Below are 16,890 nucleotides of genomic sequence, written 5' to 3' on the forward strand. Positions count from 1 at the left end.
CTGCACCAAGAAAGAGGAGAGAAGTTCTCTAATGCACACTTGGTATATTTATTGAAAATTACACATCGAGTACAGAGATCAGCTGGACCTAACTCCTGAGGCGGTCTCAGGAAGCAAGGTTGTTCACTTCAGATTTTACATGATATTATATACGTTTAGGAAGCACAGAGTCCTTCCCCCTTTTGGCCACTATGATGTAATACCTAATGGCCTTGATTATAATGAGCTATAACTATGAATTGAATGTTGTCTTGTGTTTGACGTGAGAGCTAAGAAAGGAGTATTCTGCTGCAACTGGTTTGAAGGCCAAACAGAACAGTCCCAGACAGAAAGTAACTCCCTAATGCCTTCTAATTGGTCTTGTGTAGGGTACCATACTGATAACGTGCCTATTAAAACAGGAAAACTGGTAAGATATCTAACCAACTGGTACTAGGAGAAATGAACAATAAAACCTTTGAAAAATATATATCCTAACAGGCCAGACAAGGCCAGAAGGCCGTCACACAAGCATAACAAAAAAATCGCTAGTATGCTACCAAGCTAGCTAACGTTACAACATCATTTCGAGGCTGACTTGTGCATGACAGTCCCACATTTTGACATATTTCCATGTCGCATTTCCCCCCCTTTGATGGCATATGACACCCGGAATTTAGCTCAAGTCGTTGCACTTGTTAAAGTCGTTGCACTTGTTACCGCCAGTGTTGCCACCTTGGCGACTTCAAAATCTGCCCGGGGGGCGCCAAATGCCCCACCAAAAAACAAAAACAAAACAAAAAATGTGTGTGTGTGTGTGTGTGTGTGGATGTGTGTGTAAGCACAGACTTAGAAAGGATATAAAAAGTCACATTCCAACTCCTGGGTTTGCAGGAGGTGGCAGATAGCAAGGTGGGGAGAGTCCTGCAGGAAGTCTGTGTTACTGAGCCTGTGGTTTCACATGAACACAGGAAATGCAACAGAAAACTAATTATTTGCAACGTGGCCACATAGTGAACACTGCTTCATAAAACTTCACTCAAACAACCCAGATATGATATTGCAAAGCATGTAGGGTAATGTAGTACAGGACTGCTACAGATTCCATAGCCTACAGAGACATGCTGCTGATGATGTCACAATAGCAATCTGACCAGATCTCTGACCCACTGCTAAAGGACTTGCGGAAGCACCAGCCAAGACATGAACTGCAAGAGGCGAATAATATAGACAGGAGGCGACCAGACCACCGACCAGACCACCTGCCACCACCTGAAGACCCTTTCCAGCCTCTGCCAGGGGGCCAGGTCTCATCTGACCCATATTGGGACAAACTGATCTCATCTGACCCATATTGGGAACAACTGTCATCCCAGATTGAGGAAATATCTGAAAGTGACAAAAGCCTGAGAATCAGATCCTGCCTTCAAGTCTCTGAGACAGAAGTACTCGTTGGTGCATTAATACATAGATGAAAGAATTGAAGTAGTACAATATATTAAGCGGGCTATATGAAAATGGGTCGGGGTGAAAAAGGTGAGAAGGATACGAAACCCGGAACCTGCTAGGCGGTCCCGGCGGAAAGTTTTTTTTGTGGAAAAATTAGCTTCCATGTGCTCATATCTGATTTCTTTTAGATTTACTCTAGTGGTGGTCACATGCAGAATTACAAGATTGCAAAAAAAAAAAATATATGAATGTAGGTCACCTATTTTGGATTCAAAAGTGAGCGATTATCATGCCTGAAAGAAACCAAGGAAATAACACATAATACTTCCAATCACAAGCAGTGTTGCCAACTTGTCGACTTTGTCGCTAGATCTGGCGACTTTCCATACACCCTTAACTAGTCAAAAGCGACCAGCGACAAATCTAGCTACTTGTTCTAGTCATTTGGAGAATTACTGTAGTATGAAGTATCTAACATATCCCATCACAATGATTTTTGTACAGTTCAGTATAATATTTGTAGATATGTTTTTGTTTAATTAATATTCACTCAGTCTTTTAGTTTCACACTCTAAAATCCCTCAAATGGTTCACTGTCTCAGTCAGTCTCTCGCACCCTCTCAGTCAGCTTAGCTAGCTATCATAGCTCAGCTCATTAACCATAATGGCTTGTGAATACGTAAATAGTTCGTTTGTAAACCTGGTCAGCCTATTTTTTTATTAATCTAGCCTTTCAGAATTGCATATTGTGCAAATTAGTTGATTACATCATCTAGCTACTTTTGGGAGAGCCAACAGCTACTTCCATTACAGAGGAGTTGGCAACGCTGATCACAAGACAAATTGAGGAAGGGGTAAGGGATATATTCTAATTAGGATAGAAACCCACACGCTCATGAGGGAAAAAGAGTTGGTAGCAGTCTGACATGGAGCAGTAGCGTAGGCAGAAATTTACTTTAGGGTGGGCCAGCTTTTTTTATTTTTATGTTTCAGTTCATCTTCATGGTCCTACTCTTGTTTGCATGTATATCAGAGGACACCCCGCACACATTGATTTACAGTTGATCAAGTACAGTAGCCTACATCAGTGTGCAAGCACACTAATGAAAGGGTGCTGGTGGAGAGTGCGCTGGAGCAGTGTTGCCAACTTGATGAATACATCTTCTAGCTACTTTTGGGAGAGCCAACAGCTACTTCCCTCACAGAGGAGTTGGCAACTCTGACCTGGAGACTGGAGCCTCTTTTAAGCAATCACCAGGAGGCAGCGCCAGCTGCCCCTAATCTGCCTGATTGGGCTCCAGCTCCGCCCACCAGGTAGCCTACCTGGTGGAAACAAATGTTAGGCTACGTCCACACCAATACGTTTTTTTGATAAATGTTTTTCCTATATAAAAATATGACCGTCCACACCAGCATGTTTAAACGCAATATAAACGCTGTCATTGAGCATTCCACACCAGTAGTCGGCGATATAATTTTATCCCCATAGCCCCGCTGGCCAATCAGACGCCTCTGTCTCTCAATGTTCTCGATCATTAACTGTGCATTTATCTGTAAACAGGTTAAAAGTCAAGTTAACAGTGAAAGAACTAGAAGCACTTTGTTCACATCCATTTTCCTCGCTTGACCACCGTTGCCTGTTGTAAACAAAGTAGTTACTGGTGCCAGGATATGACGTTGGAGGGAACAGCAAACAGCTGCAGTGCGCATGATCATAGAAATCTACGCGCATAATTACGTGACGAATACAAAAAGCTCCGTCTATCTCGTCCACACGTCAAAAATATACGGTGAATTTAAAAAATCTTCACCCTGGCAGGCGTTTTTAAACATCTTCGTTTTCAGGGGGCAAAAACTTGTTTGCATCTGGACGAACCCCCCCAAAACGAATATAAAAATCCACGTTTATCAAAAAAAACGTATAGGTGTGGACAGGGCCTTAGTAGGCCTGTTAGAATTAAACAGATCCGGTTCTTTTGTCGACTGCACCAAGAAAGAGGAGAGAAGTTCTCTAATGCACACTTGGTATATTTATTGAAAATTACACATAGAGTACAGAGATCAGCTGGACCTAACTCCTGAGGCGGTCTCAGGAAGCAAGGTTGTTCACTTCAGATTTTACATGATATTATATACGTTTAGGAAGCACAGAGTCCTTCCCCCTTTTGGCCACTATGATGTAATACCTAATGGCCTTGATCAGGGGCGCCGCTAGGGGGTGGTAAGTTAGGACGATTCTAAGGGCCCAGCACTGACAGGGGCCCATGAGAATCTTTTTTTAAAATACATTATATTTATAAATAATATTATTATTATTATTATTATCATAAGGACGTTAATGTAGCCGACTTCAAATTATAATTCTATGTATTAAAAGTCACAAAAGAAACAAACTGGAGTTTTGTTTCTCTATGTTTAACAAAATTGAGCCTTATTATTTACCCCTCTATTTATTCATTGCATGGTTCAGTCCACCGCGCGCGAGCTGCTAGACTAGACGCAGTGGTTCTCAAAGTGTGGGGCGCGCCAATACTGGTGGGGCGCGAGAGACTGGGGAGGTCAACAATTAACACTCAGGTGAACTCTTTGACTTGTTCTAATTGTAGCTTCATAATCATCGGAATGGAGTCATTTCTGATGACTGTGCAGGAGCAGCACGCCACCAACCGATGGAGACGGTGTCGCGCTCCCTGGAGCTCCTGTCTGAGTCGGTGCAGCAGCTGGCCGAGACGCAGCAGGAGTTTGTGTGTGAGTCCCTGCAGCTCCAGAGAGAGACTGTGAACGTGCTCAGAGACTTTGCCAGCGGAGCCCTGAACCTCATGCACGACAAGCTCAATGGACGACCGGCGCTATAGCAACAGAGGGGGGCTGAAGTGACGGTGTAACAGGCAGCCGAAGTCAAGATGGTGCCTAGTATCAGAGGTCTCCTTTAGGACAAATGCATTTAGTGATGTGAATTAAGGTTGTCAATGCTTTGATCGAAAATGTACCTTAGTATAACGTGATTGAATGACGGTTGCCTCTACAACGTGTTTGAAGATTGTAACTTATAGTTACATCGCCTCACTAATTGTGTTTGTCATAATCAGGCAAAATCTGATCAGTTTACATCAGATACCAAGCACGATCTTGACTTGTCACCTCCAAAGACTTATCTGCCCCCCCCCCCCCACCCCCTGGTGCTGGACTTCTATAATCCTTTTACACTGGGCACAAGATTGACGCTTGGTCAGTACTTTAGGTATTTCCAGGGGTTTGTGTTCTGAATTACTGTATGTAGGGGTCATCTTCCTGTCACCCTAACCAGTCCAAATAATAACTGTCACATAGGAAAACTAATAATTGGATTTTACCATTTCTAGAAAGACTTATGCGTGCAAAACGTATGCATCCATTTGTTTCGTCTGATCTCAGATGGTTAATGGGGTATAGTTGGTGACAGAGCAGCTTACATTTTAAGGCACTTTGCCAGTTCAGTTTTGTTCTTTTAAGTGGCTTGTTGTATCATGTGAAAATATGATAAACCTGTTTCTGAGAGTTTTTTATTCAAAAATACATTTTAAGTTAACTCTTGTATTAACTGTCCTGGTGTACTAATGTAAGGAGATTTCGGAGATGGTGTGGTACATGTAAATAAATGACATTGATTACCTTTGGGGATTTAGGTCCTAAGCTTGGGCAAGATATACTTGTTTGTTTTCCCTTCTAATGCAATACTTCAAACTAAATCTTCAGACTTTTCTGTTTTTATTTTGCACATTATTGAACATGAACATGAATGTGAAACCAAACAGAACTTCAAACTACAGTAAAGAACATTAAGCATGCAGTAATTCTGAAATTAGGCACAAATCACAAATTCAAACTCCTCTTTGAAACAAAACTACGCCCACACCCATGGGACTCAGTGGCTGAAGCTGTCGACCAGGTGTTTGGAGTCCCAGGGTCCTGCGCCATTGGAGAGGAACTGGTGGTTGACAACCATCTTGGAATTCTGATAGAGACTGGCTTCCAACTGAAACAAGAAGGAACACATCACACAAAATTCACATTCATGCTGTCAACACAATCTTGGCCAGATGATATTCGGTAGCACATGATATGGCTACGATGTCGCCTATATGCAGGGCTGGACTTAGGGGGGTGGGGGCCCCTGGGCTTGAGTCATTGTTCGGGCCCCTACCTACACTAAAAATGATAAGCTACAACTACACCAACCAGAACCTATGACCAGAAACACACGTATCTCAATGGAGTATGTTATTGGCATAAAGCACATGAAGAAAAAGCAAGTGTCAGGCCGGAACCAAGTGGTCAAATGTGGCAGAACCCCAGAACAGACGGACACAGAGACAAGGGTGACAATGATAACATTTTTATTTAATAAAGACAGACAAAATAACAAACCTATACTAACAGGGCCTACGTGGGGGGAGTGTGTGGGTGCCTGAGACGAAATGTAAGTGAGGTGTGTATTGGACAGCTACAGTATGTGTCTGGGCGCGAGTGTCTGAACTCATGAAGCATCTACGACTGGTTTGAAAAACCCAGTACGTTTTGGAGTTTTTCTCAGTGTCTCCCTTTCGCGTTCCACTTTTTCATTTTTCTTTTTTGCGCTCCACTCTCGTAATTCCTCCTGTCCGCCATGATCATGACATTGACAATCGCTCCACCAAAGATGATGCCCCTGCCCTGCGCGTGACGCGTCGATGTAAACCTCTCCATTGGCCTAAATATACAGTATAATTAAACAAATTAAAACACGTCATTCATCAGAGCGTCCAGTAGGAATAGTGATAGGGGCTGTATTTCCATGCCCGCGGGGGAGGGGGGGGGAGCTGTATTTCCGTGCCCTGCGCTGCGACAAAACATTTTTTTCCAATTTGAACGTAATTTATGAATTCAAAATCAAAGAGCAAATATTTATTCATACATTTGGATTTATTTTGGGGCCCCTTGTAGCCCGGGGCCCCTGGGCTCAAGCCCAGGGTAGCCCATGCATAAGTCCGGCCCTGCCTACAGGCATGCCACTTCCAGCCCACAGCTGCATCCTGGCTGCCTTCAGCCCCTACCTGTCAAGAGCTTTATCCTCCCCCTCACACCTTCCTAACCAGATCCACCCACTCAATCAATCAATCAATCAATGTTGGGCCCCAGACACTGCTTAAGCTGGTAGGACTCCTCTACTCTGGAACACTGGAGGGAGAGGGAACGGAGGAGCAGGAGGAGGTGAGGGCTGCAGCCTACGGACTGGGCATAAGGTTGGTGGAAGGATGGAAGGATCGGGGGAGGGAGGGGGAGAAGGATGAGGAAGGATGGAGGAGTTGTAGAGAGGCAGGAGTGCAGACGGATGAGTCAGAGGATGGAGAGATGGAGAGGAGGAGTCCAGACACCGGGGTGCAGACCGTGATGGAGGGAAGGAGGGACAGAGAGACTTGTATGGACATGCAGACACACGTGGACACGGGGACACAGACTGTGAGATCTGATGAACACACTGATACTCCGTTCCTCAGCTGTGTCCCTGCCCCACCCTCATTGGCTCTCACAACTTCACCCCCACAGAACACAGCCTATCCAGCAGCCCCCTCCCTGAGGCCCCAAAACATCAACCCTCTTCCCCTTCCCATCTGCAAGAAGGATTTGATGATAAAGCAGGAACTGTCAGGGGATAGAGAGACCCTGAAGCCTGATCTGCAGAGTAAGGTGTCTGAGGTGTTCAGACAGAGGGATAAGGTGGCTCCCCTCGTGAGGGATAAAGGAGTGAAACCCTCCCAAAGAGCAGAGAGTCAAGGGAATATGCCAAGACAGCGTGAAAAAAAGCATTGAAGACACCAACACCTGCCAAAAAGCTAAATCATCCAGCCTCAATACTCTGGCTACGGTAGCTGGGCTGGTCACCATGGAACCCCCAAAACGGAAACGAGGAAGACCTCGGAAGATACGTCCAGAAGACAACGTTTTCCCTGTCTATTCAGTTCCCTCAAGCAAAGGCCACGACGGGGAAACTGTCACTAATAAGAGGAGAAGAGAGGAGTCAGGAGAAGAGAGGGAAACGCCAAAGAGAGAGTACAGGAAGAAGTTAAGGCTCAGGGAGAGACTTGTTGAAGAGGAGGGAATGAAGAAGAGTGTTGTGGAGGACAAACCTGAGTCAAGTCTTCAGAAAACTTCCCCCGTTTTCAGAGAGGAGCCAGTTCACTCAGGATGTTGTAGCAATTTGATTGGACGCAGTCCAGAACCCCAGCCCTTTGGTTTAAAACAGACCTCAAGTCTAGAGAGAACTGAGGGAACTCCTGCGAACAAAGACAAAGTGAGAAACACAGCAAACAAGTTGACGCCCTCAAAGCGGACGCCCGTGGTTACTCTGAAGAAGGTCCAAGAAATCCTGAAGCAGAAAAGCACAGAGAACAAACAGACAAGTGAAACAGAAAGAGAGAAACAACGTGAAGCGAAATTGGTGGAACCAACTGAAAAAGACAACAGTGGTAAAGAATCTATGAAGGTGATGGACAATGGCACTATCCAGTCTCTAGAAAGCTACGCAATTGAACAAGAGGTGACGGAAAGAGTGGCGGTCGAGATGGACATTTCCAGTGAAGAGATGGGCGTGGACAGTGGGGTCCATCAGACGCTGGTTTATGCAGCCAAAAAGCATGTGAGCGCAGGAGAAGAAGAGGAGGTTGATGTGGGTGTAGAAGAGGAAGTCAGTCTGGGGATAGATAAAAGATGGGAGGAGTGTCCTGATTCAGGTAGGCCTAAATATATTTGCAATTAATTCAGTGTGTGTTGTTAATGTTGTTATAATATGATAATGTATAGATATGATAGATATGATATGATAGATAGATATGATGTATAGATATGATAGATCACTTTTCAAAAAATGCCGGTCGAGAGAGGACCCTGGCATTGCTTGTTCGCCGCATCTGCGCCCGAAATCTAGGTGTAATTGCAGTATACAGAGTAGATTTTCCTACAAATACACTTTAGAATTAGTAATCTAAAAATTAATTAGACCCCTATACTTTCCCCTTTTTAATTAATTAGACCCCTATACTTTCCCCTTTATTTTCTTTGTTTCTTTTTATTTTACTACTCAATCTTTTCCGTTTGTAAAGCGTCTTTGAGTGTCTAGAAAAGCACTATATAAGTCTAATGTGAATGAATGAATGAATGAATGAATGAATGAATGAATGAATGAATGAATGAATGAATGGTCTTTATTGTCATTGCTACAGTACAGGTACCAAACAACGACATTTAGGAGGGGTGGCTCCCCTGGTGTTAGGAAAGAGAAAAAACTTTAAAAAAAAAAACTTTAAAAAAACACAAGAAGGGAAGGAGCTGGTTTACATAAATAAAGGCTATGTACACTATCCACTATACTATACTGTACAGATAGACGACTAGGGTTGTCATATTGCACATAGTGCTATTGCACATTTATTTAAAGTGTCATTTATTATTTGTTATTAACGTTAAAATACAACAAATAATGTAGTGTATACAGTACTCTGCATAAATAAGGGACAGTGAAGCATTTTGTGTACATGTTTCACCATTCAGAAATTACATCTCTTGTATACATGGTCCCTCTATGTCGAAATTAAAAGTAATGGGACAGATTTCCAAATTAAGCACTCATGTTTTAGTATTTGGTCGACAGTCCTTTGCATACAAAAAGTGTTTGAAATCTGTTCGTGACCCATTGATCCCACCAGACACTGGGTACATTAGCTGGTGAAGTTCTGCCAGTCCTGTACTGCAGAACAGAAAATAGTTTTTTACTGTGTAGCTGGAAGATTTTATCATTTTATATTGACCTATTTTCACACATATCTTCAACATATGGTCAGACAGTAATAGAAGTTAACATTACAAGGGATGTTTGTAAACTAATAGTATAACATTAGTACTGTACAGAACACATCGCAACCTCCTGTAATTTCTATACTGTATTTCTCTGCTTTTCTGAACAGGTTTGCAGGTGCACAGCAATGCAAGAGAATTGATGCTGCAGGGCCTCACCCATGACCACATGCACCTCCCACAAAAAAACTAAATGGAGGTCCGCCATTTGAATTTACAGACCTGTCAGGTAACTCATCCCCCTGCTCTGGGATCCCGCAAGGTCACTACCAGGTCCACTGGAAGCTGGGAGGAGGAGGAGGAGGATGAGGATGAGGATGTGGACATTCTAGTGTACTCTCCAAGATTGTTGGGGGCGGGACTTGGGGCTACTGAACTGACTGGGGAAGAAGAGGAGGAACAAGAAGAAGATGAAGATGAAAACGAGGTTGATGTAATTGGAGATTAGGTAGTCTAAGCACCTACCACATACTGGTAACTTTGAAACCTCAAGTATGAAAGTCAATGATACTTGTATCTACTAAGGAAGTGAATTTTGCTACAAAGCAGCATCAGCCAAGTTGCTTAACAGGCTTGTCACACTAACTACTCTTTTGTTTAATTTAATTTCATGGTTTTATCCCAATTAAGAATTCAGCCAGTCAGACTGAAATTATAAGCGCTTATAATGGTCACCTCTAGAATTAACACTACAATTTGTCAAATTACTACAGTGCTGTCTTATGTTCTATAATTGTGTTTTCTTGAGTGGTAGCCTATTAGCGTGCAAGACCTTTTGTGACAATAGAATATATGTTTGTTATTAAATGGATTGTTTAATATTTATTTTTGTTATTGGTTTGCTTATTCCCAGCAGACCTCACAACTGTGGATATGTGGGGTCCAGCTCCCCTATGTTGGCAACCACAAGAATTCACTCCTACGGGATAGTGGTCATACAGTCGGTCATACTTGTGAGGTTTGCTTGGGCCAACTAAATCTCAATTATCCCATACATTTATGTTCTCTATTGTGTACAAGTATGCATAAACCTGTTATAGTCAGTGTTTGAAAAGTATTATTGTTATGTAATGTTCGCTCTCAATTGATTGCAATGTGAATTGTCAAACAAGAGTGAGTTTAATTTTTCCAGAGCCTGTTCCAATACCTTCCCTCTGAGGTAAAAATGTGTGTAAAAAAAGTAAACCAAAGATTTACACAGTAAAAAATAAAAAAAAGTTCACACAACACCGTTGGCAACTATCCATGTAATCGGTTCTTAATTGTGATTCCACCAAGGTGCAACCAGAGTTGTTTTTTGTTGAGTCATTGTTCGGGCCCCTACCTACACTAAAAATTATAAGCTACAACTACACCAACCAGAACCTATGACCAGAAACACACGTATCCCAATGGAGTATGTTATTGGCATAAAGCACATGAAGAAAAAGCAAGTGTTAGGCCTGAACCAAGCGGTCAAATGTGGCAGAACCCCAGAACAGACGGACACAGAGACATGGGTGACAATAATGAAAAATGTATTTAATAAAGACAGACAAAATAACAAACCTACACTAACAGGGCCTACGTGGGGGGAGTGTGTGGGTGCCTGAGACGAAATGTAAGTGAGGTGTGTATTGGACAGCTACAGTATGTGTCTGGGCGCGAGTGTCTAGCGTGCAAAAACTAATGTGGTGTAGATATGTAAATGCGGAGGCTGTTGTTCAATGTGCGTGTACTGACCAGTCCAGAACTACGAGGGGGTAATCCAGGGAGAGGGGTCCGGGAGGACTAGCAAGGGGGTGAAGTCCGTCCGTGATGAAAGGGGGAGAATCCAGAGGGTGGCATGTTGAGTGAGAACGGAGGGAGGTTGGGAAGGCTGTCCGGAGATGATGGGATGGAATGGTGGAGGAGTGGGGAGTGACACTGGGATGGCAGGGGAGGAAGGTTCCTTGGATGGTGAGAGAGAAAAACAAACACAGGTAAAAATAATAAAACGGATGAGAACATAATATATACAGAACATATGCTCTGCTTCAGACTGGGGGAGAGATGAGACTCTCTGCTTCAAACTGGGGGAGAGATGAGACGCTCTGCTTCAGACTGGGGGAGAGATGAGACGCTCTGCTTCAGACTGGGGGAGAGATGAGGCGGCCTGCTCCTCCTCCTCCTCTTCCTCCTCCTCCTCCTCCTCCTCCTCTTCCTCCTCCTCCTCCTCCTCCCGCCGGTTGTCCTCTCCGACTGGGTTCACCACCTGTGCTTGAGATGGTGTGGTTAGACGCTGAAGCATCTACGACTGGTTGGAAAAACCCAGTAAGTTTCAGAGTTTTTCTCAGTGTCTCCCTTTCGCGTTCCACTTTTTCATTTTTCTTTGTTGCGCTCCACTCTCGTAATTCCTCCTGTCCGCCATGATCACGACATTGCCAATCGCGCCACCAAAGATGATGCCCCTGCCCTGCGCGTGACGCGTCGATGTAAACCTCTCCATTGGCTTAAATATAGAATTAAACAAATTAAAACACCTCATTCATCAGAGCGTCCAGTAGGCCTAGTGATAGGGGCTGTATTTCCATGCCCGCAGGGGAGGGGGGGGCTGTATTTCCGTGCCCTGCGCTGCGACAAAACTATTTTTTCCAATTTGAACGTAATTTATTAAATCAAAATCAAAGAGCAAATATGTATTCATACATTTGGATTTATTTTGGGGCCCTATGTAGCCCGGGGCCCCTGGGCTCAAGCCCAGGGTAGCCCATGCATAAGTCCGGCCCAGCCTATATGCAGTGCAGACAAATACAGGTCCACGGGTGCCAGGATATCTACTGATTCATGGCTCAACAACTCACCTTGGCACTGTGATAGGTTTGGAGGTTCAGTAGAGAACTTTGCCCACTCAGCTTTGCAATTTTGCAGAAGTAACAGTAGAGGGCTCTCTTGCACAGTCTGCTGGAGAAGCCAGGCCCACTCACAGTTGGGGAGCTAAGGGGCCAGAGAGAGCATTACACCTACATAGAAAGCTCCCTCCACAATGAAATTATACATTTACATAATTTGTTTTTAAATGTTTGACATTTACCAGACGCTTTTATCCAAAGCAACTTACAAACGTGTCTAACAAGTAAGTGAATCACATCAGTCATCATAAGAAAAAATCTATGCTAGGAGCAGGTGCTATTGGCAGTCACAATGCTAGAAGAAGGAAGGATCTTTTTTATATATACAGTAGAGGAACTGTACAGGGTAGTGGGGAGTGAAGAGGTCTTTACAGTCAAGATGGACAGGCAAGATGTAGTCTGAAGAGATGGGTCTTCAGTACCCATCAGACTTCATTGTAATGGTAGTATACCAAGTACGGTAAGTATGAAAGTAGTCATCGAGATCATCTATGTTTCATAAAAAATACTTAAATTGTTCCCATGTTACGAGCATCGTCTACCAGTAGCACCATTGACTTACCCATCGACAACAAAGCCTGTTGTGCTGTCCAGCACCTCGATGCTCAGGTCCCCGAGGCACCAGTTGATGCTGAGGTCTTTGCAGTGGCGAGAGCTGTGTTGAGGCGCCACCCCGTCACAACCGAGGAAGAATATCCTCTGTTTCCTAAAGGGTGGGACCAGCTGCTCCTCCCAGTCATCCCCCAGGCGATTGTTGATTGCGTCCGACACGTTGTCCGAGTTATAGCTGGAGTCACCTGAACGGACCAGTAAACCAGAACCAAGTTCTCAAAATTCCTTCTTAACCAGTAAGGCCCCAATACAATTCTAGAACACTGCTGTAGATTGCTGAGAATTGTCAAGATAAAGATAAAATATTAGAACAAGCCTGAGAAAAGTATCACACTTTGTGTATTACACAGCACATTATTCAGGGAAAACAGACTAGATTGAGAAAGATTCGGTGACTATTTCAAAATGTACCAAAAGTCAGCATTAAGATTCTGGTTGTTGTGTTTGTATTATGGTTTGAAAACCAAAGCCGTCAACGGCTACTTACCGTAGAACATAGAACAGCCATTCCTGGCCGGGGGACGGGGGGGACTAGAGGCTTAATACCTCCCAGTGTCACTGGAGCACTGTCCGTCAGTCCTACAAGGGAGGGCGGCCTATGCTACTGTGATTGTAATGCATCCTTGGTTACTTACCTAGGACCACATTGATGATGTAGAGTGGCTCAATGAAGTGGCTCAGCAGCGCCCCCTGGACCCCGGTGACGGCCCAGCGGCAAAGTTTGTCACTGTCGGACATGCAGCAGACCCGGGCGCCCCACACACCCGGATGGAGGAGAGCCACAGGGATCAGAGAGCCCTTAGCATGGCACTGCAGCATCAGGGAACTGTAGAGATTCAGGGAGTTCCTATGGGGACAGAGGATGCACACAATCACTCTCACTGGGTCACTCAATTAGATCACTAAATTAGTGAAATGTAAACTGCCCCAAAATGTAATTCCCATCCAATTCTTACACTTCTGAGTGGATGCAAGCAATTAAGATTTCCGCATTGGACACTCAACAACAGCAGCCAGTATGAAAATGCACACACTCACATGGAACCGCACTGTGCTGCCCCTCTTGGGGTCTGGTTGGTGTAGAGGTGAAGGTAGGTTTTGGGCTTGAGCTGGAGCAGGTGGCTGTCTGAGTTTCTCTCGTAGATGGAGCGCTCCTTGCACTTTGGGTCATGGCTGAAGAACAGCAGAAGCTGCTTGTACAAGAACCTGAATAGAAATACAGGATCGGACACATCATTTGCTAGTCTCCAGTATTAATAGCTAAACAAACCAAACAAGTGAGTGAAGTGAGTAAGTAAGTCCAGACGATCCAACAAAACTCCTGTCAGGCTGATGTACCTTTGGAGAGCCCGTCTGGCGATGACCATGGCATGGCAGTCATGCACCATGGTGCCACTGAAGCAGAGCCAGTCACTGCAGCTTGACTCGCCCGTGCCCAACGCCACAACGTTGTAGCGCACATAGGACTGGCCCCAAGTGTCACACAGCTCTGGAGAGGGAATAATGTGGGAGAATCACATCCATAAACTATTCACAATCTATAGACACATATATATACTGTATATATAACACACATGGATGACACATAAACTGTGTGTGCGTACATTAGACATGCTCATCAAAAATAGGTGTCATTTACAGTCGTTAACATATTTTTGTAGTGTATTATTATTGAATAGATTCCAGGGACGGAGTTGAAAAGGTGAGAAGGTCAACGAGAGTTGTGGAAACAGACCTTCTTGGGGGGTTCGGATGCATAAAAATAAAAAAAGACGTGATTTTGGATTAAAAATCGAAAAGGTGACTAGTTTGCATCCCTGAGATTCCCCAGTGAGCAGAGAGAAGACCTCACCTCTCTCCAGGACGAAGGCAGCCAGGCTGCTCTTGCAGCTGTGGAACTGGGAACACTCCCCCAGGAGGTCGTCAAACACGTTACTGGACACTGCTGCCATCCGATGCATGTGCCAGTCAGTGTAACCCACTAGAAAAGCAGATGCTTTCAGAGTCAGAAGAAGAGATGTACTAACCCTGACTCTTGGCAGATCATGCAGTATGTAGGCTACAGTATGGAAGACTATTCAATCAAACTGTTAGAAAAGGCAAACAGGTTTATGCCCCATGTTATAATCCTCAAGCCTAGCTGTGAATGTTTCCACTGACTTCCATCACAAAATAACCTGTTCCCTTCTAAATACAACAAGTTGTTTAATATGAATTCAATATCAGTTTGATCATCAAGTGAGAGCACCTGGCCCCTAACCTCCACTCTTGGGGCTGCTCTGCAGGTTGTTTGACTGGTCCTGGAGCCCCAATTTTAGGAAGCTGTTGTCCAACTTGGGTGGGGATGTGCCAAGGAGGGAGAGGCCATCATTGTCGTCATCATCAGAGTCGTCCTCCTCCTCCTCCAGCATTGGGTCAGGCAGTATAAGGCTATGCAGGGGTTTGGCGAGGGAAGACCTCATGGGCCTATAGTCCTCTGGTAGCAGAGCCCCAAAAACGTCTGGGTCACTGGAATCAGTGTCACCACTTACACAGAAATGTCGTCCAAAAGCGCCGCTGCTGCTGCCCCTGTGCATAAGAGAGGCCGCCTTTCTAGGCAGCCGGCTACGTACAACATCTTCGTCCACCATGATTAGTACCTGCAGTGAACACAGAGTGCATGGGAATTCATTTAACACATGCATCAGTTGTTAGAAAGAGATGCCATTCGTAAACTAAAGTAAAGGCTAAAGGATACATCTGAACGGTAGGCCATTGTGATGGTAGTCCGTGTTAAGACCTAGCATTGTAGTACCACTGCAATGGACTGGCATCTTATGAGATGCTTTCGTGGATTTTTTCATAAAAACATTTTCTGATACAACAACACTAGAACCGTGTGTATGATTATCTGCAAATGTCTCCCTCACATTAAAATGGCCGCATCCCGAACGACATCTGTGGTTGAAGTATGGTGGAAGAAAAAAAAGCGCACGTGCAGTTTTGGCTAAACTAATTAGCTCGCTATCCTACTCAACCAGATTTTTAGTTGAAATATAATTAATTTCAATTGTTCTTTGTTTCACTCTATTCGACCATTATGTATGCCGGTTAGTCTCGTTGAGTTAAAATAAAATGTTCTGGTCTATATTTCAATTTTAGATACAACTTTTATTAAAAGTTATAGGTAGCTAGTGGCGCTGTGCAGACTCAATTACTGTATGAGTTCATTCATTTACTGTATGAGTGAAGTTAAGGAGCTAATATATAACATTACTCTGTGTTGTAAGAATGATCTCTGTGAGAGATATTTATCGTTTTATCTTACCTGGCTTGTTAAGGGCTCATGATATGACAACGCAGGGATGTGACTGAACATAAGTTATACTGCACATACAAGGGCGCCGCTAGGGGTGGTAAGTTAGGACGATTCTAAGCGCCCAGCACTGACAGGGGCCCATGAGAATCTTTTTTTTAAAATACATTATATTTATAAATATTATTATTATTATTATTATTATTATTATTATCATAAGGATGTTAATGTAGCCGACTTCAAATTATAATTATATGTATTAAAAAAAGTCACAAAAGAAACAAACTGGAGTTTTGATTCTCTATGTTTAACAAAATTAAGCCTTATTATACCCCTCTATTTATTCATTGTATGGTTCAGTCCACCGCGCGCGAGCTGCTAGACTAGAGGAACGTTACCGCAAATAGTCTGACAAGGAGAGACACGATGTCGTGAAAGCCAAAGCCAAAGTCAGGGTCTCAAAAGAGAAAAGTAAAAGTATAGAACGAGGAGAGTGACAAAAAAGGGCGACAGCTAGTCACAAAGTAAAAAAGAAAGGTATTCATTCACAGACCTTCTTTTGGGGCCCATAACATGTAGGCTATCTAGACAACAGTGGTTTAGTGATCTAATCACTGCGTGGATGATCTAGTTAGCTCGCTATAGCTAATTAACATTAACTTCAAGTAAAGTTAACTTACAGTGCACTGTCAGTATAATTTCAGTTAAATGTATGAGATGAGGGCAATTTTGGTCCAAATATAGATTATTAGAGCTCAGTGAATTTGTATCCAGCAGCTATATGCATAGCTAGCTAGCTAACTATAATGTTACATG

General features: G+C 43.7%; 1 protein-coding gene across 1 annotated transcript; it reads right to left on the bottom strand.

Annotated features, from left to right (window-relative positions):
- Window positions 1-5,332: 5,332 nt before the first annotated feature.
- On the bottom strand, window positions 5,333-15,409 carry LOC308154563 (adenosine deaminase domain-containing protein 2-like; the record flags this gene model as incomplete). Its single annotated transcript, XM_080527705.1, has 8 exons — window positions 5,333-5,443; window positions 12,120-12,252; window positions 12,730-12,964; window positions 13,415-13,626; window positions 13,818-13,985; window positions 14,118-14,268; window positions 14,632-14,760; window positions 15,040-15,409. The coding sequence occupies 8 exons, from the start codon at window positions 15,407-15,409 to the stop codon at window positions 5,333-5,335; spliced, it is 1,509 nt and encodes a 502-aa protein (XP_080383831.1).
- Between the last annotated feature and the right edge of the window lie 1,481 nt (window positions 15,410-16,890).

Source organism: Nansenia antarctica (genome assembly GCF_963989245.1).
Source record: "Nansenia antarctica genome assembly, chromosome: 1".
Taxonomy (NCBI): Eukaryota; Metazoa; Chordata; class Actinopteri; order Argentiniformes; family Microstomatidae; genus Nansenia; species Nansenia antarctica.